The 25,919-nt window shown below is 47.1% G+C and overlaps 1 protein-coding gene across 6 annotated transcripts in view; it reads left to right on the top strand.

Annotated features, from left to right (window-relative positions):
• Positions 1–25,919, top strand: part of LOC119979694 — a 253,384-nt gene that overhangs the window by 108,045 nt on the left and 119,420 nt on the right. For all 6 annotated transcript variants that reach the window (XM_038822283.1, XM_038822274.1, XM_038822266.1 and 3 more), the window contains one exon: positions 8,411–8,519. In XM_038822283.1, coding sequence (XP_038678211.1) covers positions 8,411–8,519 — 109 coding nt within the window. The remainder of the gene's footprint in view (positions 1–8,410; positions 8,520–25,919) is intronic.

Genomic DNA, 25,919 nt, shown 5'->3' with positions numbered 1-25,919 from the left:
TTACGCGTGCCGGGCATTGGCACTCGCGTCAAAGCGGCGCCGCATAAATGACACGGCCAGCGACACTTAAATGACGTCACCCGCGCATGCGCAGGTTGGCCGGTGCCAACCCCGCGGGCGCCACGCAAGACATGTCGGAGTGATCTTGCGGGGCGGCGGAAGGAAAAGAGTGCGTCTTTTAAAGACGCCGGCCCGACGATCAGTGGGCACCGATTGCGGGCCAGACCCCTCCTGAGCACCCCCCCTGGTGCTCGATCCTCCCTCACCCTCCCACAGGCCCCACACGCAGTGTTCGCGCGCTGTTCACACTGGCAGCGACCAGGTGTGGTTGGCGTTGACGTGAACCGGTCGTATTGGGCAGGCCGCTCGGCCCATCTGGCCCGGAGAATTGCCGCTCGACCGCTAGAAACGGTGATTCTCCGAGTGGCCTGTCGTAAAACGCGACACGCCGTTTTGGGGAGGTGGGAGAATCGCGTGCGGGTGCCAGGGCGGCGTGGCATGAATCGCCTGGCACTCCCGCGATTCTCCCACCCGGCGTGGGGGTCGGAGAATCGCGCCCTCTATCTCTGTAATCTCTTCTACACCTTTGTATTTTAGTATTTAACTATCGTTAGTTCTAATTCTATTCTGTTTGTTATTTCGATGTTTGTCTAATTGCTCCTGTTTTTGAGTCCAAACTGTATTTTAAACTTTGCTATTTTTATATATTAAAGAAGAGTAAGTTTAAGATTACTGTGTTTCGCTCACTTAACTAATACTAGCCTCTTGATCATTCCCAATTTTAAAATCTCCGTTATTGATGGCTGTGCCTTCAGATGCCTAAGCCATTAGCTCTGGAATTTCCTCCCTAAACATCTCCATCAGTCTATCTCTCTTTTAGTTTAAGAAGATCCTTACAATTTACTTTTTTGACCAAGATCTGTCCCAAATTCAGCTTTCGTGGTTCAATGTCTAATTTGTTTTATAATGATAATAATAATTCTTATTAGTGTGACAAGTAGGCTTACATTAACACTGCAATAAAGTTACTAGTTGTCACATTCCGGCGCTTGTTTGGGTACAAGGAGGGAGAATTCAGAATGTCCAAATTATCTAATAAGCACGTCTTTTGGGACTTGTGGGAGGAAACCAGAGCACCCAGAGGAAACCCACGCAGACACGAGGAGCACATGCACACTCCACACAGACAGTGACCCAAGCCGGGAATTGAACACGGTTCCTGGCACTGTGAAGCAACAGTGCTAACCGCTGTGCTACCATGCCGCCCCAGGGGTTTTTGTGAAATGTCATTGGAGGTTCTATTATGCTGAAGGCATTATATAAATTGTTATAGAGCGTTAGTATTATGCATTTTTTAAAAATCCATTGCTGATGTCATCAGTAAGTGATGTGATGTCATTAGTTGTTGTCACCTTTGTATTTTAGTATTTAACTATCGTTAGTTCTAATTCTATTCTGTTTGTTATTTCGATGTTTGTCTAATTGCTCCTGTTTTTGAGTCCAAACTGTATTTTAAACTTTGCTATTTTTATATATTAAAGAAGAGTAAGTTTAAGTTTAAGATTACTGCGTTTCAATCACCTTTTTGTGGTCAAGTTACCACATCGTTTTGGTGATGAGAATAAAAAAGATTCGGGTTCCAGCACGTTCAACACAAAGTTTTGCTAAGTTTATCATCAGAAGACAAGTTAGCAGCAGCATGGCTATGTTTGGGTCTGTCAATGAGTTTGTGGAAGAGAACAAGATCTGGACTGAATATGTGAAAAGTTGGAAAACCTTTTCTTGGCAAATGGGATCATAGACCAGGAGAAAGTGCTCAATTCTCCTGAGTGTGCCTGAAGAGAAGACTTACAAGCTAGTGAGAAACGTAGCTACACCATGGAAATCGGGGGACATTTTATTTGTGCATTTGGTTACACTCGTTCACAAACCTAAGCCTCCAGTAATTGTACAATGTTCCAAATTCCATAGTGATTTTCAGAAGAGGAGACAGTCTGTCGCTAACTTTGTTGTTGAATTGCATCAGCTCTCTGAGCACGAGATTGAGGCAGTTTTGGAAGATGTGCTTCGGGACAGACGGGCTTGTGTCATTAATGGTGACAGCATTCAGCAGCATTTACTGGGAGACACACCATTTAGTTTTAAGGAGGATCTAGAAATATCTCAGGACATGGAAATGGCTGCCAATAATGGAAAAGATATTCCGAAGGCCAATGGTGGCAAGCAGATGGGTGCTCTGCATCAAACAAAGAAAGAAGCTACAAGTAAAAAAAGGTGAAGACAGTGGAGTGTTTCAGGTGTGGAGGTTCACACAATGCAAATCATTGTAAGTTTATGGATTCTGTTTGTCACCAGTGAAACAAGAAGGGGCATTTATCAAAGAAATGGCGGGACTAAGAGCAAGTCAAAAGGCTGAGCTGGAACTTCAAATGCAGGTTTGCCCCAGTTGACGGCGCACGCTTGTAATGCTCAGACCCAGGCAGAGGAACACTATTACGATATGTTTAATATGAGTGAGGGGTATGCAGAGCTTCTTTATGCTACTGTGGGGTCGATGGATTTCTAGTTTAACAATATCCTTTCTATAATAGGGTGACCAGAACTGTGCACAGTATTCCAAGTGTGGCCTGACTAATACCTTGTACAACTTCAACAAGACGTCCCAACTCCTGTATTCAATGTTCTGACCAATGAAACGAAGCATGCTGAATGCCTTCTTCACCGCCCTGTCCACCTGTGACTCCACTTTCAAGGAGCTATGAACCTGTACTCCTAGATCTCTTTGTTCTGTAACTCTCCCCAACACTCTACCATGAACTGACTGGGTCCTTCCCAGATTCGATCAACCAAAATGCATCACCTCACATTTATCTAAATTAAACTACAGCTGCTATTCATCGGCCCACTGACCCAATTGATCAAGATCCCGTTGAAATCCTAGATGATGTCCTTCACTGTCCATTATGCAACCAATCTTGGTGTCATTTGCAAGCTTACTAACCATGCCTCCTACATTCTCATCCAAATCATTAATATAAATAACAAATAACAGTGGACCCGGCAGTGATCCCTGAGACACACCACTGGTCACAGGCCTCCAGTTTGAAAAACAACCCTCTACAACCACCCTTTGTCTTCTGTCACCAAGCTAATCTTGTATCCAATTAGCTACCTCACCCTGGATCATAGAACATAGAACAGTACAGCACAGTACAGGCCCTTTGGCCCACGATATTGTGCCGATCATTTATCCTAATCTAATATCAACCTAACCGACACCCCTTCAATTTACTGCTGTCCATGTGCCTGTCCAAGAGTCGCTTAAATGTCCCTAATGACTCTGACTCCACCACTTCTGCTGGCAGTGCATTCCACACATCCATCACTCTCTGTGTAAAGAACCTACCTCTGACATCTCCCCAATACTTTCCTCCAATCACCTTAAAATTATGTCCCCTCGTGACAGCCATTTCCACCCTGGGGAAAAGTCTTTGGCTATCCACTCTATCCATGCCTCACATCACCTTGTACACCTCTATCAAGTCACCTCTCTTCCTTCTTCGCTCCAGTGAGAAAATCCCTAACTCCCTCAACCTTTCTTCATAAGACATGCCCTCCAGTCCAGGCAGCATCCTGGTAAATCTCCTCTGCACCCTCTCCAAAGCATCCACATCCTTCCTATAATGAGGTGACCAGAACTGGACACCATATTCCAAGTGTCGTCTAACCAGGGTTTTATAAAGTTGCAGTAAAACCTCGCGGCTCTTAAACTCAATCCCCCTGTTAATGAAAGCCAACACACCATACGCCTTCTTAACAACCCTATCAACCTGGGTGGCAACTTTGAGGGATCTATGTACATGGACCTCAAGATCCCTCCGTTCCTCCACACTTCCAAGAATCCTGCCTTTAACCCTGTATTCAGCATTCAAATTCGATCTTACAAAATGAACTGCTTCACATTTATCTAGGTTGAACTCCATCTGCCACTTCTCAGCCCAGCTCTGCATACTGCCAATGTCCTGTTGTAACCTACAACAGCCCTCGACACTTTCTACAACTCCACCAACCTTTGTGTCATCGGCAAATTTACTAACCCTCCCTTTCACTTCCTCATCCATGTCATTTATAAAAACCACAAAGAGCAGAGGTCCCAGAACAGATCCCTGCAGGACACCACTGATCACCGACCTCCAGGCGGAATACTTTCCATCCACCACCACTCGCTGTCTTCTTTTGGCCAGTGAGATATTGTGAGATTTAACCTTATGCAACAACCCACCATGCGGTATCTTGTCAATGGCCTTGCTAAAGTCCATGTAGACAACGTTGACTACACTGCCCTCATCTACCTTCTTGGTTACCCTTCAAAAAACTCAATCAAATTTGAGAGGCATGGTTTTCCACTCACAAAGTCATGCTGACTGTCCCTAATCAGTCCTTGCCTCTCTAAATGCCTGTAGATCCTGTATCTCAGAATATCTTCCAACAATTTACCCACCATAGACGTAAGGTCTGTAGTTCCATGGCTTTTCCCTGCAGCCCATCTTAAACAAAGCACAACATTTGCAACCCTCGAATCTTCAGGCACCTCACCTGTGGCTGTCGATCATTCAAATATCCCTGCAAGGGTATAGACTATTTTCTAAATGGGGAAATGTTCAGGAAATCAGAAGCACAAAGGGACTTGAGAGTCCTTTTTCAAGATTCTCTTAAGGTTAACGTGCAGGTTCAGTTGTCAATTGGGAAGGCAAATGTAATGTTTGCATTCATGTTGAGAGGGCTAGAATACAAGAGCAGGATGTACTTCTGAGGCTGTATAAGGCTCTGGTCAGACCCCATTCGGAGTATTGTGAGCAATTTTGGACCCTGTATCTAAAGAAGGCTGTGCTGGCCTTGTAAAGAGTCCAGAGGAGGTTCACAAAAATGATCCCTGGAATGAAGAGCTTGTCATATGAGGAACGGTTGAGGACTCTGGGTCTGTACTCATTGGAGTTTAGAAGGATGAAGGGGGATCTTATTGAAACTTACAGGATAATCTGAGGTCTGGATAGAGTGGACGTGGAGAGGAAGTTTCCACTTGCAGGAAAAACTAGAAGCAGAGGACACAATCTCAGACTAAAGGGATGATCCTTTAAAACAGATGAGGAGGAATTTCTTCAGCCAGAGGGTGGTGAATCTGTGGAACTCTTTGCTGCAGAACGCTTTGGGGGCCAAATCACTGAGTGTCTTTAAGTCAGAGATAGATATGTTCTTGATTAATAAGGGGATCAGGGGTTATGGGGAGAAGGCAGGAGAATGGGGCTGAGAAAAATATCAGCCATGATTGAATGACGGAGCAGACTCGATGAGCCCAGTGGCCTAATTCTGCTCCTATGTCTTATGGTCTTCTGGCCCACAATTTCCTCCCCAGCCTCCCACAACATCCTGGGATACTAATTATCTACCTTGATGCGCTTTAATACTTCCAGTACTTCCTTCTCTCTTACATGTGCACTCCTAAAAACATCACTATTTATTTCCCCACGTTCCCATGCCTTTCTCAACTGTAAATACCAATGAGAAATATTCATTTAGGATCTCACCCATCTCTTATGGATCTGCACATAGATGATCTTGTAGATCCTTAAGAGGCCCTACTCTCTCCCTAGTTACTCTTTTGTCCTTTATGTATTTAGAAGCTCTTTGGATGATTCTCCTTTGCCTTATCTGCCAAAGCAATCTCATGTCCTCTTTTTGCTCTCCTGATTGCTCTCTTCACTCTACTCTTCAAGGGATCCACTTGATCCCAGCTGCCTATGCATGTCTTATGCCTCTTTTTGACCAGGGCCTCAATATCCCGACTCATTCTGGGTTCCCTATTTCTACCAGCCTTGCCCTTCACTCTAAAAGGAATGTGCTTACCCTGAACCCTGGTTGACACACTTTGAAAGCCTCCCACTTACCAGCCGCCCCTTTGCCTGCCAACAGATTCCTCCAATCAACTTTTGAAAGTTTCTGACTAATACCATCAAAATGTGCCTATCCCTAATTTAACATTTTAACTTTTGGGCCAGACCTATCATTCTCCATAGCTACCTTAAAACTAATGGAATTATGGTCACAGTGCCAAAGTGATCCCGAACTAACACTTCTGTCACTTGTCCTTCCTTATTTCCTGAGAGGAGTTCAAGTTTTACCCCCTTTCTAGTCAGCCCATCCACATATTGAATGAAACATTTTTTCTGAATACACTCAACAAATTTCTCTCCATCGAAGCCCCTAATGCTATGGCTGCCCCAGTCAACATTGGGAAAGTTAAAGTCCCCAACTATTACCACCTTATTTTTCTTACAGCTATCTGTAATCTTCTTACATATTTGCTCCTCAATTTCCCGCTGACTATTTGGGGGCCTGTAGTACAATCCTATCAAAGTGATCTCTCCCTTCTTATTTTTCAGTTCTACCCATATAGACTCAGTGGATGTACCCTCGGATATATCCCTTCTCAGTACTGTCGTGATATTCTCTCTAATTAAAAACACAACTCCCCCTCCTCTCTTACCTCCTGTTCTTTCTTTCCTATAGCATCTGTACCCTGGAATATTGAACTGCCAGTCCTGCCCTTCCCTCAGCCATGTTTCAGTAATAGCTATAATATTCCAGTCCCATGTACCCATCCATTCCCTGAGTTCATTTGCCTTGCATTGGCCTCTTGCATTGAAATAAATGCAGTTTATTTCTCTTAGGCTTACTGGACCCATTCACTGAGATCTCTGTCATGTTCTTCGCTTTCTGAATGAAGATGGTTTCGAAGTGTAGTGTCTCACAAAGTACATGAAGCTATGTTTTGAACAAAGCTAAAGTATTAACACTGCAACTAAATAGATTCAACTTGCTTACTAATATATAAATACTATGGATAAACTAAACTATAATACTACCTACAGAGCTTCTGAAAACACAACTACTCTCTATCCCGCCTAATCGCCTACCCCCAGAATCAGGGATATCACGTGATCCATGAGTATGCGCTTGATTGCCATCTAGTGGTTGGATGCATTTACATTAAATTGTTACCCCCTTCCTTAATTTTACAATATACATATTGTCACATTCTCCACAGTCTCAGTGCTCTGTACCGTGGCCCTTTTTGATTTTTGACTACGGTTTCTCTGCCTTTCATTTTTTGCCTTACTGCCTTTTGTTTCTGTCCCCACTTTACTTCCCTCCGACTTCCTACATTGGTTCCTGCTCCCCCCACTCCCCCGCCACATTAGTTTAAAACCCACCCAACAGCACGTGCAAACAATCCCCCAAGGACATTGGTTCCAGTCCTGCCCAGATGCAGACTGTCTGATTTGTACTGGTCCCACCTCCCCCAGAACCAGTTCCAATACCCCACATGTGCAAGTATCAGAGATTGATCAGCCTTGCAGGACATCACAGCAAAGCCTGATCATGTCCACATCTGAATGGCCACATGTGCTCACTTTTCAGCAAGAATGTCATGGTAACATGAGCTGTGGCTTATGGAGAAAGGCAGCATCTTAGTTGCTGCACCATGGTCCTGCTCTTGACTCTGGTCAACTAACTGGAATTAGTACTATAATGAGCAGTGTCTTTAAACTATTGTTGCACCAGGAAACTCTGTCCTGAATCTGTTAATATATTAATAATATTATGCATGTTGACTTTTGTTATATGAAGCTTCTGTATCCACACTTATAATGGATATTTCCAATGTCAAGCTGTTATGCTGCAATAAAATGTCCCACCAGAGGTAGTACTACAACATCTCCATTTTTCACTCAGCTCCTCAAGCTCATTACTAAAGATATGGGCCAGGATTCTCCGAGCCTCCGTGGTGATTCTCTGCCGGCAACTGGCCGAGTTCCTGCCGGCGTGGTTCACTCATGGGTCGACACGGCGGGAGCTCGGAGTGGCAGCTGTGGACTCAGTCTGCGATCACCCTGGTTGGGGAGCCGGGGGGGGGGGGGGGGGGAAATCCATCACCGGGGTGGGGGGAGCCTCAAGGATGGCCAGGCTCGCGATCGGGGGCCACCGATCGGCGGGCAGGCGCGGTCTCGAGGAGGGGGTGAGCTATACTGATGGTGTGGGTCCGCCATTTTGCACGGACCCGCAGCCGGAAGTGCAGGGCCCCGTATCGGGAGCCGGAGCTGCAAGGAGCACTCCAGGGCCCGGCTCACTCCAGGGCCCGGCTAGCCACCTGGAAAATGGAGAAAGTCCAGAGTAATTTGTTACCGTTTTCTCACGGGCGTGGAGACATAGCCCCATTATGAGAGAATTCCGCCCAGGCTTCAGTTCTTTATTGGCTGTGTAACATTTTTAGACAATCTGAAAGATGTATATGTTAATCCTTTCTTTCCCAACTTTCTGCAATTTTGACTGTCCCAAAAACTTGTTCCAGGACATTCATGTCTCCGAAGTGCATGTGTCACTGGAGAAAATGACAACGGAGGAAGTCTGCGAATGGTTGATCGACTCTGGCTTTCAATCATGCGTCCAGCATGTCAAAGGTAATGCGATTGATAGCATGTGCACACTTTATTTAGCCATAAGCTTTGTGTAAATATGATAAAACATAAGAACATCAGAACTTGGAGCAGCAGTTGACAGCAGCTGAAGAAATGATTTCAAATTGCCAGGTGGATGTGCTGCCTCTGTTTTCGAAGACATAGAAATTCTGAAAATGACGAGACAGGCCAAATGGGCCTTGTGGCCTTGTAAAGATGAACATGGAATGCTGGTATTGTTGGTGCTGGTTTTTGACAATTTTGAACAGTATTTTATAAGCTAGAATTTTGCACCCTATCCCTTTCATTCCCTCTCCAGAGCTGTCTCATTCTATCATGAGATTGGTGTGGAGACTGTTATAATCTGCCTGTTTACCACTGGCTGGGGACTAATGACAATCCCACAATCCTATGGGAGTATGAGCTTCCCCAATGAGGGGGGGGGGGGGGGGGGGGGGTGGGCGGAGAAATCATTAGCAGACTCCCTGTATAAATAGAGATGGCCAGTTTGGAACCAGCAGAGAGAGAGAGGAGTGAGCAGCAAGGGAAGTTGCTGCTGCTGCTGCTGCTGCTGCTGCTGCTGCTGCTGCTGCTGCTGCTGCTGCTGCTGCTGCTGCTGCTGCTGCTGCTGCTGCTGCTGCTGCTGCGTATATATGTTATTGTAAATAAATGTTATTTCTTTGTATCCTGAAAACTCGTGCTGGATTCTTCGTGGCCCTCTCAAAAGAGACCTTCAATCACAGTTCTGTAACTTAAAGCAATTGATTTGGAACAGCCCCAGAAACATTCCTGACTCCATGCAATGGAGGACTGAGTTTACCAACTCTCCAGGAATGCCCTGGAGAGTGCAGGAATTAAAACTTAGGCTCAGACAGAAACCAGAGTAAACCTTCCAGTTGCACAGGCCAGTTTTTTCATGGAATCTTGAACCTCTTTATTAAAACACATTGTGTGGGCATGGGTTAAGCCATCAGTCTGGTAGGGCAGGGCCTCTTAGGGGCGTGAACGGCTTCCACAGAGATTGGGCACCATTTTTAAAGGGCGCCTGATCAATGCTGTAACGTAACGCATCCCAGCCCCAATCACAAAGGTATTGACATTGATCACCGGGAGCATCCCCCCCCCCCCCCACTGCTATGACATTCATCGTCGGCAACCCACTTCTGATTCAGAGTGCGGTCTCAAAATCGCACACTTAATCCCCAAAAGAGCAACTGTGAGCAATGCCAGGGAAGAAAATCATAACGGTATTAAAAATTGGGTGATTTAAAAAAAAAATAATTTAGACCACCCAACTTTTTTTTTCAATCCACCTAGCTTGCACATTTTTAGGTTGTGGGGGCGAAACCCACGCAAACACGGGGAGAATGTGCAAACTCCACAAGGACAGTGACACAGAGCCAGGATCGAACCTGGGACCTCGGCGCCGTGAGGCAGCAGTGTTAATCACTAGGCAACCGTGCTGCCCAAAATTGGGTGATTTTTAAAAGAATTTTCTTCAAATACTTTTGTTTTTGTCAGGAAAACAAAGGTAGTTTTGAGGGATTTATATTGGTAAACATTAGAAATAAAGTGTAGTTTTAAGTGGATTTAATTTAATGTTTCAGTGCCTGGAAGGGTAAAACTTATAATTAGATTCATGCTGGATGTTTGCATGTGTTTGTATGTGTGGGGGTTGGTTCAGTTCCAACTGTGACTATTGTGCTTAGAGAGGACTACAGCATGAAGAGTAAATACAATGGCAGTTATTGCTTAGCAACAGAGGCCTTGTAAGCTTGTAAGTTTTAATTTAGCTAATTTGATGCCAGTTGGAGATAGGTCGTGACAGAGAAGGCAGCTCTCATAACTTTGCGAGAAAGCAGTTGATTTTCAAAGGCTAAAGAGTGAACATCTCTCTCGGCCTTGCTAGAAGAAATTTACTTAATTACTATCGAGTAATGGTTAAGAAAACAGATGCTGGAAACCTAAAGACCAGCTAGTTAAAGAAACTAGAGAAATGTGTTCAAGAAGTCTGGAGTTAAGTGAACAGAGACCAAGGTATGGTTCAGAAGAATTCAAGGAAGAGTAAATAAAGTGTTCTGAGTTAAAGAGACAATTGCAGTAACCAATTTAAAGTGGGGTAACAGCCTTTAAAGATAAATTAAACGCCTGACACTATTTTAATGCAGGCTGGGAACCGAGAGGTGAGGCATTTTCACAGCAGCCAAGACAAAGAAACCCAAAAGAGGCTGGTGTAAAATTCTGACTGGATTCGCTATTAAAAGTGGAGCAGGAGGTTTGTTTAAAAGTGTCATTTGGAAAACCTGGTCAGGATTTCAAAACTGCAAACCAGTAAGGGAAAGCATACTTATGAGTGAAAATTTTAAAGTATGTTTTGGGAGTGGAGTTTGGAAACGCTCACAAAACAATCATTTTTTTATTTTTTTTATTTTTTTATTTTTTATAAATTTAGATTACCCAATTATTTTTTCCAATTAAGGGGCAATTTAGCGTGGCCAATCCACCTATCCTGCACATTTTTGGGTTGTGGGGGCGAAACCCATGCAAACACGGGGAGAATGTGCAAACTCCACATGGACAGTGACCCAGAGCCGGGATCGAACCTGGGGCCTCAGCGCCGTGAAAATGAAAAATAAAATGAAAATCGCTTATTGTCACGAGTAGGCTTCAATGAAGTTACTGTGAAAAGCCCCTAGTCGCCACATTCCGGCGCCTGTCTGGGGAGGCTGGTACGGGAATCGAACCGTGCTTCTGGCCTGCTTGGTCTGCTTCAAAAGCCAGCGATTTAGCCCAGTGAGCTAAACCAGCCCCTGAGGAAGCTGTGCTAACCACTAGGCCACCGTGCTGCCCACAAAACAATCATCCAGGGAGATTGTGAGGAGATATCCCCAAACATTCATTTGGGTTTCAGAGTGGAGAGTGTATTTGCCCACAGTCATCTTGTGTGCTTAAAAGAGATTTTGTTAATGAGACTATTGGAGATTAAAATGAACTTTGTAACCCGTGTTAACCCTAAACTTTGTGGTTAATTGTTGAAATAAAGGGGAGTAAAGGCATATTGTATCATCTTCATGTTGAATACATTTTTTTACTTGTTATTAAAATTAATTAGAGGTCCTGAGACTCCGTTCCTCACGTTTTATCAAAAATAATAAAAGAGGCTGGAGCCTCTCGAGGAGGAGGAAGCTGCTGCAGCGGAGCCTGCCCCAGAGGAACAGGAGGCAGCGGCTGTGGATGAAGAGCCGGCTGCCCAACAGGCTGAGGAGGAGAAGGAGGTGCATAAGAGGCACCACATGAGGCCTCGCATGTACTGGCAGCGTATGTCAATTGAGGTCCTGCCGGACTGGACAACCATCGATCAGGGGGACAGTGCGACAAATATGCCAGATCATGATGCACCTGGCACTGTGGGGAAGTGGGGGAGGACACCCCCTCCCGGCGGCCGACCAGGTGAAGGTTGTTCTGACCTTCTATGCCACGGGGTGGGATGGGGGTGGGACACCAGAGCAGTGAACGCTGGCTGAACTGCAGTCGCTGAGCCAAGACTGACCACAACATTCGCCCCCTCCCATCCCTCCCCACACCGTGCCCCCTCTGCGACCAGCCCAGACCATACCACCCCTTACACCTTTCTCACAGAACACCGAGGCAGGTTGTAACATTGTGCACAGGGCAGCACGATGCCAGGGTTCCAGGTTCGATTCCCGACTGGGTCACTGTCTGTTCGGAGTCTGCACGTTCTCTCCATGTCTGCGTGGGTGTCCTCTGGGTTCCTCCCACTAATCCCGAAAGACGTGCTATTAGGTAATTTGGACATTCTGAATTCTCCCGAACAGGTGCCGGAATGTGGCGACGAGGGACTTTTCGCAGTAACTTCATTGCAGTGTAAGCCTACTTGTGACAATAAAGATTATTAAAATAAAGGTGTTTAATGTGAAAATATATACACAGATGCGTGCCCCAGCCTCTATCACTAAACTGTACCCTGCACCCGGGCCAATTTAACAGGTGTCCACTTTTCTGGCTTTAAAGGCCCTAACGCTATATCTAGGTGGAGCCCCAGACAGTACAGCAAGAATGGAGGTGGCCTTCTGTGATTCCCTCCCTGCGATCTGGGTCCCCTTTGGCGGGCATCTTCAAGCGTGAACGGGCTTGGACAGACCCGGCTGCTGCTCGGGTGTCCCAGGTGGTGTGGTGTGGTGCCACCCTGTTCTGCCTGCATGCGGCAGGGACAGGAGGGGAGAGTCCGAGGTGCTGCGATGTTCCGGCACCTTACCCGCGGGAGTCACCGGTAGGGGACCCTACACCTCCCCCTCCCTTGGAATGGCCCCCGAGCTACTCCATGGGACCGGGGTGCGATCGGAGATATCCTTTGAGGCAACCCCACCATCTGGCACTGCCAGTCTTGAAGGTCCACTCTCAAGTTGGCCAGGGTCTGCATTCTCATGCCCATGGAGCACAAGGAGTGGACCACCTCCGTCTGTGACTGAGCCACCATCTTCTAGGTGTGTGCCACATTAGCCGGTGACTGCGCCATTTCTCTCTGGGACTGAGCCACCTCCCTCTGCTCCTGTGCCACATCAACCACCGCCTGGGCAATGCTGACAACACTCTCAGCCATGGCCCACTCTGAATGGGCCACGCTCAGGAGCGCCACTGCAATCTTCAGGTGGTCTCGCACATGGCTGCCTGTGAGAGGGCAACCCTAGAATCACAGATTGCCCCAGGCCTTGGAAATGCTGATCCATCGGCAAAACCCTTGCCCCAAGACCTCCACCACAGATGCCACCCATGCGGTGTTGGCCCGGTGACATGCAAGGCCGGCGGTACCTCCTGCTCCTGCACGCGGTTGGACTCCTCCACCTGCACCTGCAGGTGCTGCATGCTTGCCGGCAATCCCTCATGCAGTCCTTGGCCCTGTGACTGCATCTCCACGATCGATGGGACTGTCCAATCCAGAAGCCCGAAACGCGTCTGGATGGCAGCTGGTCCCTGGGGTCGGCCCGCCTTCTGACCGTCCGCCCCCTTGGGAGTTCCTACCTTACCTGCTGTACCGGATTAGCTATGTGATAGTGCCCCAGGACCCTCTTCAGTGCCCAATGAGGTGAGTGTCTCTGGGATGGTGGAGCATGTTGGAGACAGCTGTGATGGGAAGTCAGTGTCATCATTGGACTCGAGCTCCGGGATGGCCTGGGTCTCAGGTTGATGGCTCTCGTCTGTGTCGGTGTCATCCTCGTCACTGCTCAGCACCCCGTCACCAGCAGTTCCTGCAATACACAAGACAAGAGACATGATTAGACCATGGGCTGGGGAAGAGTGGGGAAGGTGGGAGTGTGTGGAGCGGGGTAAAGGGGTGACCTGGGGGTGAGGGTGGTGTGAGGGTGAGAGTGGTTTTGGGGGCAGAGGTGTGTCACAAAGGTGGCTTCAGTGGCCAGGGCCCCTGGCCATGGCGGCTGGCATGGGTGCCAGCATGTTGTGCAGGGTGGGGGTTCAGATAGCCTCCAGGTTGGGGGGGGGGTTGGCGTTTATGGGTGAGTAGGACAGGCTTTGGTGCCACGGGCACAGTGCTGCCTACTCATGCTGACCGCCCTGAGCAGGTTGTGCAGTTTTTTTCCTGCAGGCTGGCTGGTCCGGACGGTGTTCATGACGGCCTCTGCCACCTGCGCCGGGGCATGGCGAATGGCGCTCACCTCCACGGTGTCCATCAGCGTCTCAAGCTCGGCATCCGTGATCCTTGGTGCTGCTTCCTCGCTGCCATCTTGTTGGCTGGGATGGTGTGTGTGGGAGTGAAGTGTGCATACGCGGTTGAAGCTTGTCAGCCTCCTGAGTGTCTGAGAATCCGGCACCATTTCTCATTGGAATCGATTGTGTTCCATGTGGCGCCGATGCTATCCCCTTAACGGGCACTGAATCAGTCCAGGTGTGGCGCCAGTTTTGCTGTCATAGAAGTCCACAAATCTTGCCCCGGCGTCAATACTTAGTCTCAGGAATGGAGAATTCCGCCGACGGTCTTCTGAGAAAGGGTTCCATTCTGGGATCTTTCCTTCAGTTATAACATCAAGTAGGATGGTATTACTTTTTTATAAAGCTGTCTAAGATGGCAGAAAAAGACCCATTTGACCTTGACAGTTGAGAATCACTGAATTGGATAATGAAGAGTCTGTTGGCTTTCCAATTAAACATTAAAAGGCGCCATGAAGATGGATAGAACAACCATGGGTCAGGGGCTTGGAGGCAATAGATCATATGTTGGCATTTTCAGGAATATGGCCATCCAGAGTTGGAAACCAAATTCACACCCTGACTGCAATATTCCACAAGGTGCTCTCCAATGTAGCTATAGTTCATTCGATGCTTACCCAGCAGGGCTTGGGAATGACTCAGGAAGATCTTCATTTGATTGTATTTTTTTTTCTTTCTACTGGTTGGGAGGAATGGAAGGGGTTCCTCTGCCAACCCCTTTCCCCTCCCACCCACACCCAAGATAATCCTCTTGCAATCACTTTCCTGATCCTCTCACCATGATACCTGCCCATTAATCACATTCTTTAAGATCTGCAGTGATGCCTTCTCTTTAAAGGTCCTGACTGCCAAACATTGTGATTAGTTGGGTGCAGAGTTTTCTGCCCATCAGGAGCTCTGATGGGGCGAATCCACATTGCAGCTGGGTGGATCTATAAGTTAAAAGTGTTAAAAGGAAGTTTTTGTTCTTTTTCAGAAGGGTTTTTATGGTGCATGTGTCCCTTTCCGCCTCACCCGTTTAAAAAAAATTTGTTTTTAAAAATAAATTCATTTTTTCCAATTAAGGGGCAATTTAACGGGGCCAATCCACCTGCACCTGCACATCTACACCTCCCGCTGCTGGGGGAAAGCGGGCAGCATAATCAAGGATCCCTCCCACCCGGCTTACTCACTTTTCCAACTTCTTCCATCGGGCAGGAGATACAGAAGTCTGAGAACACGCACGAACAGACTCAAAAACAGCTTCTTCCCCACTGTCACCAGACTCCTAAATGACCCTCTTATTGACTGACCTCATTAACACTACACCCTGTATGCTTCAACCGATGCCAATGCTTATGTAGTTACATTGTATATCTTGTGTTGCCCTATTATGTATTCTCATGTATTTTCTTGAATTTTGTTTAATTCCCTTTTCTTCCATGTACTGAATGATCTGTTGAGCTGCTTGGAGAAAAATACTTTTCACTGTACCTCGGTACACGTGACAATAAACAAATCCAATCCAATCCAATCCAATCTTGGGGTTGTGGGTGCGAAATCCACGCAAACACAGGCAGAATGTGTAAACTCCACTCGGACAGTCACTCAGAGCCGGGATCGAACCTGGGTCCTCAGCGCCGTGAGGCAGCAATGCTAACCACTGCGCCACCGTGCTGCCCTCTGCCTCACCCATTGATCTTGGATGCCTTGGGGAGTTGGTTTAGTGTTGAAAGCTGTAGCTGATGACAAATTGGGTAAAGTATTCAGTTGTGAATTGCTGACTGTTATTGAATGCCTCTCTCTGGTCCAGTTTGTGCAGCACATACATTGGCAGTTTGCGATGATTTCTTCAATGGGCCTTGATATGCCCGGCGACCAGACTGTAGATGAGGTATGCAATCTGCATTTTGTAATGCCCAGGTGGCTTTGTCGATTGTTTGGAGAATCTCCAGCTGTCGGGAGATCTGAATGACTAACTGCTTGCTGTAACCTGCAATGCGATAGACCAGGTGCTGGAAAATGGGATTAATGGCTAGTTTCTTTTTTCTCTTTTATGGCTAGTGCCGATGTGATGGGATGAGTGAGATCTTTCTGCACCGTAACATATCTATAGTTCTGTGTTTTTTTAGTACATAAAATAATAATCTTTATTAGTGTCGCAAGTCGGCTTACATTAACACTGCAATGCAGTTACTGTAAAAATACCCTAGTCGCCACACTATGGAGCCTGCTCGGGCACAGTGAGGGAGAATTCAGAATGTCCAATTCACCTAACAAGAACATCTTTTGGGATTTGTGGAGAGGAAAACGGAGCAGCCGGAGGAAACCCATGCAGACTCCGCACAGTCAGTGACCTAAGCCGGGAATTGAACCCAGATCCCTGGCGCTGTGACTCAGCAGTGCTAACCACGGTGCTACCATGCCACCCATCTAGTAGAAGTGTTTCTGCTGTTCAAACCAAATATTATGACTGTCACCTGGCCTCAAATGTGGCAATCCATATCGACAGTAGCAGCGGATGTGGATACACTCCTCGGACATGATCTAATGACCTCTTTGCGCCCGACTCGGGATATGACGAGGCCGATAAATCTTGCGAGAGACCTCTCGCAAGATAGATGATGCTTGATATGCCTCGCAAGATCTAAGAAGATCTCATGAGGCATCGCAATCTGGATCCTGCCTTCAAAGGGCAGTGTCAGGGTTCCCAGGTGGCATCTTGCCCGTACTCTGGTCAGGCCTGGGGGGCTGCCCTGCCCTTATAAGGTGAGGTGTGGGGGGATTGAGGACCCCTTATTGGTAAGTTGGGGTGTTGGGTGGGGTGCCTAGAGGCTGTGGTGGGGGCATCTTGAGGCCACGGTGGGGGGATCCAGAGATTGCGCACCATTTAAAAATGGTGCCTTGATCTCTTCCTGCACTGACACGCTGAGCTCCTTAGTGCAGGAAATGGCCCTAAGTGTGGCCTCGGTGGGGCATTGGTCACCGAGCCCCAAAAATGAAGCCGATTCCTGTTTGATGGCAGGGTCATTCACGGCACTGCAAGAGCCAGGAAACACCTGCGAGAACCAGGAAACATTTGGAAATGCATTCAAAATGGGACTCTGTTTCATTTCCATTAAATCACGCCCCTCATCTCACATCTGCTCTTGAGGGATTTACTGAAGTTTCCCTCAGTCAGCTGACAGTTGTCAACAACTGGGTGCACGACTTGAGTTCCTCAACCAAGTTGTATCCCAAGGAAGGTCATCTATGGCCCTGGATAGAGTGGCTGCAATCGTTTGATGTTCCCCTTGAACATACACTGCCTCATATGTAAATCTTAGAGGTGCAAATGGAATCTCCAAATTTCTGGGGCCACCTTTGCAAGTTCCTTCTCGACTAATAATGAGACCAGTGATTTATGAACCAATGATTTCAGTGGTGAGACAATGTAGCCTGAGAATATTTTGCAAGCCCACATGACCACAAGAGATTCCTTTTCAATAATGGCACACTGTATCTCTTTGTCTGACATGATATACTGGCTGGCAAAATCCATTGAATATAGTGCAGAAGGAGGCCATTCAGCCCATCACATCTACACCGACCTTCTGAAAGAGCACGCTACTCTGGCCCACTGCCCTACCCTATCTCGGTAACCCCGCCAAATCTGCACACCTCTGGACACTATTAGGCAATTTAGCTTGGCCAATCCACCTAACTTGGACATCTTTGGACTGTGGGAAGAAAAGGAGCAGCTGGCGGAAACCCACGTAGACACGGGGAGAAAGTGCAAACTCCACAAAGACAGTCACCCAAGGCAAGAATTGGACCCGGGTCCCTGGTGCTGTGAGGCATCAGTGCTAACCACTTTTCCACCCACCTAGTAATCCATCCAATAGTTCCTGAAATTAAATTGTCCCCAGGCCTGTGGACAAGGTATCCTCTGGTATAATAGTGGGTGGGGATGGGTCAGAATGAGCGAGGATTTCGAGTGAGAGCAGCATGGCTTTCATTTTCCCAAACATTTGCTCCCGGCGTGCATCCCAGCCCAAGCCTGGCCTTTTTTGACAAAATGCAGCAGAAGTTCTTTGGCTTGTGCCAGGTCTTTGCCTTAGCAGCGTATTAAGCCAACCAATTTAATGGTGGCACAGTGGTTATTATTTCTGTCTCACAGCACCAGGGACCCAGGTTCGATTCTCACCTTGAGTGACTCTCAATGTGGCGTTTGTATGTTCTCCCCATGTCTGCGTGATTTTCCAAGCCCGACGCGGGCTTGGAGGGCCGAAGGGCCTGTTCCTGTGCTGTACTTTCCGTTGTTCTTTGTTGTTCTTTGTTCCTCCGGGTGCTCCGGTTTCCTCCCACAGTCCAAAGATATACAGGTTATGTGGATTGGCCAGGACATGCTAAATTGCCCCTTAGTGTCCACGGCTTCGGTGGGGTTACAGGGATAGAGCGGGGGAATGCACCTAGGTATGGTGCTCTTTTGGAGGGTAGGTGCAAACCTGATGGGCTGAATGACCTCCTTCTACACTAGGGATTCTATGATTCAATTTAGTGCAGCTTATCACTTAAGTGGAATTTAGAAGAGAATGCTCGGGGTTGGGTAAGTAAGGCCGTTCGGGAAAGAAGTGCTCTTTTGCTTTCTAACTTTCTCAGCCTTCAGGAAGTGGCCTTCCTCTGCTAAAGGAAAAGAAGCTGGTTAGTTGGTAATACTCTGGTAAGTATGAAGGTTTATCATTTGAAATAGTATAGCAATTGGTGATAAGGTTAATAAAATATACAAAAACAAAAGCAAAATATATAACAGAAAGAAATAATTTAAATAGTTAGGAACACATTAAGCATGGCAGGACAAGTAATGTGTTAAAGCTACAGCATGTGGGAGCTGCACAGTCCAAAGATGTGCAGTTTAGGTGGATTGGCCATGTTAAAATTGACCTGTAGATTAGTTGGGGTTACGGGGATACTGCGGGGAATGGGTTAGGTTACGGTCCTCTTTCAGAGGGTCAGTGCAGACCCGATGGGCCGAATGGCCTCCTTCTGCACTGGGGTTTCTATGATTATATGATTTGAAGTAAGCAGGATTTGATAGACAATACAAAGACATGGCTGTAGGAGGACATATCGATTGGACCCTGAATATTGAAGCGCACAGGATACTTAGGATTCTTAGTTATTTTTATTTATAAACACATTCCATTTCTAAAGGTCAAATCACATGTATTAAGAGCTTTTGACATTTGGGATGAACAACACAAATGCACCTATGTGCAGCATTTTCTTAAGCTATGCTTGGGTGATCCTTTCATAAACCTCAAATCTATACCAAATCCCATTGTCTTCCTGAACATCATTAGGAATATTAGAGAACTTAGGAAGGAGTTTATACTTATTTAGATTGATCTCCTGTATGAAGGTACCGTTCTCAAAGTCCTGAAGGATACGAGTCATAAAAAGGCGATGTGACATTGGAAGGTTATGAAGTGTGGAAAAGGTGGAGGGGGTGGCTCAGTCAGTTCATGATGGTATTAACAAAATAGAGATGAGTTCAGGCTGTCATATACATTGGGTGGACTTCTCTCGACGCTGTCTTGTTGAGTTGAGGTCAACACATATGGGTGGACACATTTGGCCAATCTGGAATATCATTTGGTCCACTGAGAATGCAGATATGACCCCTAATTTTGTCATCTTACCCAGTTGTTGCCACACACACTTCATGAGGCAGTGTAGTAGTTTCCATGGCGTTAACAGGCACACAGACTTGGCTTCCTCTCCATATGTAATACTGTATGTAGTCCTCAATCTATTGAAGAGTCTGGGAAACTCAATTTTAAATTTTGAACCAGACTCTTGCTGGTTGACCTTGTCAAATTCCTGAAGGACCTTGAGATCAAAACAGAGCTTTTTGCTTAAAAGGGAGGTTCTTGATTATGGACTACATATAATGTCTCCTTATTTATTTATCTTTATATTAGAATGTCTCCAGCAATGTACCTTTAACTGGGAGCTGATGGCCCCTGATCCATACAGCTTTGTTGGTGATATCAGGTAGTGTGTGACCAACCATGATTCCTTGTCTGCAATGACCATAAGACTGGATTGCTTGGTCAATTTGAAATTGGTAAGATGGCCGTTTACCGAAATCGATTGTGGAACCGTTACACGGTCATCATTAAACCTTTAGTTTAAATTTCACCATCTGCCATGGTGGGATTTGAACCCGGGTCCCCAGACCATTCCCCTGGGACTCTGGATCATTAGTCCAGTGCAATACCACTACCTCCAGTCAGTTTGAACCACAGCAAACATGTTTACAATAAGTGTTTGAACTCTGAGCAGCTTTGCATCAGAATTTATGAGCTTGAGGCTGAACTACAACCATTGTGATGCATCAGGAAATGCAAAAGACAATCCAGGATCCTTGATTGACGCAAGAAGCACAGTTGGGTTTCTTCCTGGTGTGGTATCTCAAAGTCATGGATTCTCTTGGGACCCTCTGCCTTTCTGGGTGTCTTAACTTTACAAAGTATCTCAGGCAGTTGCAGTTGAAGCACTGCACTGAGAGTACTGCACTTTGCCCTCGCCTGTAAGGTTGTTTAGCTCCATAGCACCCACATGACCGCCAACATCCTGGGATCTGTTTATCAATTGCCTTCCTTGGTCTGAAATCTCTCTGCCCCTTTACTGTTTTACTAACTGGAGAGTGGGCTGCTCTGTACCACGGCTTGCTTTTGCAAGATCAGGGGCGGGATTCTCCCCCCCCCTCCCCCCCTGCCGGGTGGGAGAATCGCTGGGGCGCCGCGCGAATCGCGCCATGCTGACCTGACCCCCGCACGCAATTCTCCCACTCCCCCGAAACCAGCGCTGCGCAAATCGCGGCGGGTCGCTCGGATAATCGGCGCAAACGGCGAGCGGCGATTCTCCGGCCCGGATAGGCTGAGCGGCCGGCGACAAAAATGACAGTCCCACCGGCGCCGTTCTAACCTGCTGTCGGGCCGGCAGCGGATTGTGGGGGGGGGGGGGGGGGGGGGGGGTTCCAACCCTGGGGAAGCCCTCCGGAATGGCCTGGTACATGATTGGGACCCACCGATCTGCGGGCTGGCCTCTCTGTCGGCGGGCCTCCTTTCTTCCGCCGGGGCAAGCCTGGATCCATGCGGCATTTTTGTGCGGGGTGGCCTGAGGGAGGACGGCCACCGCGCATGCGGTAGTTGACGCCGGCCCAACTGCACATGCACGGGACCCAAGGCGCCACGTCTTTTACGCGGTGCTGGGTCTCTGACGCCGCGGTGAGGCCCTGCCCCCGTAAATCACGTGACGCCCCTGCTAGCCCCACGGAGGGGGGAGAATAGGGGTCTGGGAATGGGCGCCGAGACGCCGGAGTAAAACATTCTGGTTTTTACTCCGGCGTCGGCACTTAGTCTCCCGTTGGGAGAATCCTGCCCAAAATGTTTGCCGATTTCAGACTGTCTGGTGAATTGTATGGTCTTTTCTAGAATCAGACATTCCTTGGCCTGTCATATGTCTGAAAAGGCATTGTCAGCCACTCTGACAACAATTCTGTTCCTTCTGAGTTTTGACATTAGGTCATGGAAGTCACAGCCTTCAGCCAATCTATAGTGTTTATAAAAGAGCTAATTAGCTCTCCAGATTGTTGGACACATTTAACTGAGGATTACTGTTTATTCCTTGCTACGCATTAATATCATTGGCTGTTGGACCACTGAATAAAGTAGTGTTTCATTTGTTCAGTGTCTGCATTTTTATCCAGCCCTGAAGATACCATGTATCTTAAGAATCTTTTCCACCAAAGTCTCCAATTATGTGTTTGGCCTGGCCTCTGGACCAGTTCAAGGTGGTCTGGAAATGGTGATTTTGCTGTCTATGGTTCTTTAATTCAGGTGAGCACTGCCATAAATACTGTGCAAGTTTTAAAGGTGGTGTTGCAGCCATCGTTTTTCAAAGATTCTTCTCGCTCGTGTCCCGTTTTGTCAGGCACCCACAGTGATAGAGATTCCAACCTTTTTGTCTTTAGCTTTGTGCATCGGCTTACTCTTATCACCTATTCTGGGTCTTCCTGCGATAACAGAAGATTTTCAGGCAGCTTACAATTGATTCCCAGCTTTGGCTGAGGTTTTCAAACCTTCCACTTTTTGTTTCTGCTTGGCCACCACGTGTTACGGTGCTGATTCTGAATCCGAGTTAGCCACAGTACTTTTCGAAATGGACTGCTTTGACTTTTTTTTACATGATTGAAACTTTTTAAATAAATAATCTTTATTAGTATCACAAGTAGGCTTACATTAACACTGCAATTAAGCTACTGTGAATTCAGAATGAAAAATCCCATTCAGACACTGGGAGAATGTGCAGACCCCGCACAGACAGTGACTCAAGCTGGGAATGGAAACTGGGTCCCCGGCACTGTGAAGCAATAGTTTAAGGCGCATATTGGCTTAGAACTGAATTTTTTTACCACCTAGGTCGAGGTCCTTTGACCCTGTAGGCATTTGCAAGAAACCTCCACGTGATATTATGGAGTCTTGAGTTGTGGTGGAGTTTCTTCTCCTGCCTTTCTGCTTCCTATTTTGCAAGGGAGCCTCTTTCAGGCAATCTCCCGCTGTATCTTCACTTCACATTCTTTCAGTCAGGTCGAAATACTGCTTTTTCAATTTTCCAGCTTTTGAATTTCTGTTCCAGTTTCTCCGAGGTCAGCTATCACCGTGTTGTATGTTCAGCACGTCTCACAAAAAGTTCTGAGTCTTGAATGGTTGAACAGTAACTGCTTACTGATAACATATAACAAAGTATATATATGCAGAGAATAGCTCAAGCTATGGCAATCAAGCTATGTGGGGCTGTTTAGCACAGGGCTAAATCGCTGGCTTTGAAAGCAGGCCAGCAGCACCGTTCAATTCCCGTAACAGCCTCCCCGAACAGGCGCCGGAATGTGGCGACCAGGGACTTTTCACAGTAACTTCATTTGAAGCCTACTTGTGACAATAAGTGATTTTCATTTCATTTCATTTCAAGCTGTGAGCTAATTCCATTTTTACTTCTAAGCGGTTCTCTTTTTTTTGGCAAAATTATACTTTATTCATAAAATACCTGAAAGAACATTGCAAACATTTCATAAATGGCCAACAATACTCAGGTTCAACAATCTTTATTAATGTCACAAGTAGGCTTACATTAACACTGTAGTTACTGTGAAAATCCTCTAGTTGCCACACTCCTGCGCCTGTTCGGGTACACTGAGGGAGAATTCAGAATGTCCAATTCACCTAACAAGCACGTCTTTTGGAACTTGTGGGAGGAAACTGGAGCACCCGGAGGAAACCCACGCAGACACGGGGAGAACGTGCAGACTCTGCACAGACAGTGACCCAAGCCGGGAATCGAACCTAGGTCCCTGGTGCTGTGAAGCAACAGGGCAAACCACACTTCCGGTGGTGGCAATGCGGAGCTAAGCCGCATGTTCGGCAGCTCCTCTAATAACGGACTTTGGGGCTCTTTTCAGGGCCCCCAACGGAACTTCGTCGACGAATCCCGACGTGGGAAGGAGTCTGGAGTAGATCCCTAAGGTCCTATGGTCCGGACCAGGAGTGGGGTAAGAAGAAAAACAGTGGAATCGCCCCTGGAAAAGCGGGGGAAGAGAAACAAAATGGCGGCCGGCGGAGCCCTCGAGGAGCTGAGGCAGTGGGCGCAGGAGCAGCAGGAGACTCTGCTGCGCTGCTTCCAGGAGCTTAAGGTGGAGCTGCTGGAGTCGCTGAAGGCTACCACCAGAGAGCTGATGGAGACTCAGATAGCCCAGGGGGCCGCGATCCGGGAGCTGCAGCAGCAGGCCTCCACAAGGGAGGATGAGGCCGTGGCCATCGCGGGGAAGGTGGAGATGCACGAGGCGCTCCATAAAAGGTGGCAGGAACGGTTCGAGGAGCTGGCCAACCGGTCGAGGCAGAAGAATTTGCGGATCCTGGGCCTCACGGAGGGGCTGGAGGGGTCGGACCTGGCAGCCTATGTGGTCGTTATGCTGAACTCGTTGATGGGAGCTGGGTCTTTCCAGGAGCCCCTGGAGTTGGAGGGGGCCCACAGAATTCTGGCTAGGAGGCCTAAACAGGGCAAACCACTGTGCTACCGTTCCCTACATACATCACTTTGCACTCTTGAGGTGCTTCAATACAGCCAAAGAAAGATTACAGACATTTCAAATCGATCATTACTAATGGTGCAAAGGCATTTAAGTTGGCTACTTGGATCAAGTTGCACTCTGAGGTGCTTCAACAGAATTGTGATTCACTAAATATTCAATATGAGTCATACAGCCGAGGGGATTCGATACAATTTCCAGTCACTCAGTTTACAATGGCTGAAAGGTCTGAGAAAGTGACCTTCCCCCATTGCGCCTCTGTGGTGGCTGCCCCAAGCTTTAGTGCATCCCGCAGCATGTAGTCCTGGGTTTTGGAATGTGCCAGTCTGTAACACTCATTCGGGGACAACTCTTTGTGTTGGAAAACCAACCAATTTCTGACAGACCAAAGAGCATCTTTCACCGAGTTGACGATCCACCAGCAACAGCTGATGTTTGTTTCAGTGTGTGTCCCCAGGAACAGCTCATAGAGACCAGAGTCCTGCGTCACAGAGCTGCTTGGGACGAACCTCTACAAAAATAACCTCATCTCTCACCAGATTATATTGCAAAGGCACATTCCGGAAGGAGGTGGACAACAGTCTTTTACCTACCACAGGTACCTCGAGGACAGCGTGCCTTAGGAAGTATCTGAAGGGGAAGACCTTTCTCAGTACCAGCCAAGCTAGGTCTTGTTGCTGGTTTGAAAGTTCTGGTGATGATGCATTCTGTCAAATGACCTTGACAGTCTGCTCAGGGAACCATCCAACAGGTACCACCATCTTCTTTTCCCGAAGGGCCTCTACGACGTTATGTGCAGACCAATGTCTGATGGACTTGTAGTTGATGGTGTTTCACTATATATATTTTTCCACGAGGGAAAGGTGGTACGGCATAGCCCAACTACTTGGAGCATTCCGCGGCAGCATGGCTTGACCCATCCTCCACAATACTGCGGACAGGTAGAACCTCAGCATGTAATGACACTTGGTATTTGCGTACCGAGGAATCTATGCATAGCTTGATGCAGCCACACACAAAGGTGTGTGGATCAGGATTCGGATGATGTCAGGCATGATTTTCCCTCCCTTGTCCAGAGGTTTTTACATCAGGACTCTTTGAATGTGGTCTACACAGGTCTCTATCCAGTCCATAGTTGACCCTTGTCAAAGGTCATTGGGTTGGATTGGTTTATTGTCACGTGTACCGAGGTACAGTGAAAAGTATTGTTATGCGCGCAGCTCAAACAGATCATTTAGTACAAGAAAAGAAAACACATAATAGGGTAAACATAAAATACACAATGTAAATACGTAGACACAGGCATCAAGTGAAGATGTGTGAAGAGATCAGACCAGTCCATCAGTCCATTAGAAGGCCGTTGTATCCTTTTTCATCATATTCTGGATGATACTGGGTACCCAGTCCTAAATTAAACATTGCTATGCTAGATACCCTCATACAACATCAACCAACATCACTAAAACTGGAGTGCATGAAAATGTGCAAGTAAGAGTCAACTGAAAATGTTATATCACTTATCTATCTTTTTCTCCTGAGCTCCTGAACAT

The sequence above is a fragment of the Scyliorhinus canicula genome, chromosome 2 (genome assembly GCF_902713615.1).
Source record: "Scyliorhinus canicula chromosome 2, sScyCan1.1, whole genome shotgun sequence".
In the NCBI taxonomy this organism is placed as follows: Eukaryota; Metazoa; Chordata; class Chondrichthyes; order Carcharhiniformes; family Scyliorhinidae; genus Scyliorhinus; species Scyliorhinus canicula.
The sequence above is the reverse complement of the archived record's forward strand: the minus strand, read 5'-3'. Positions and strand labels throughout refer to the sequence as shown.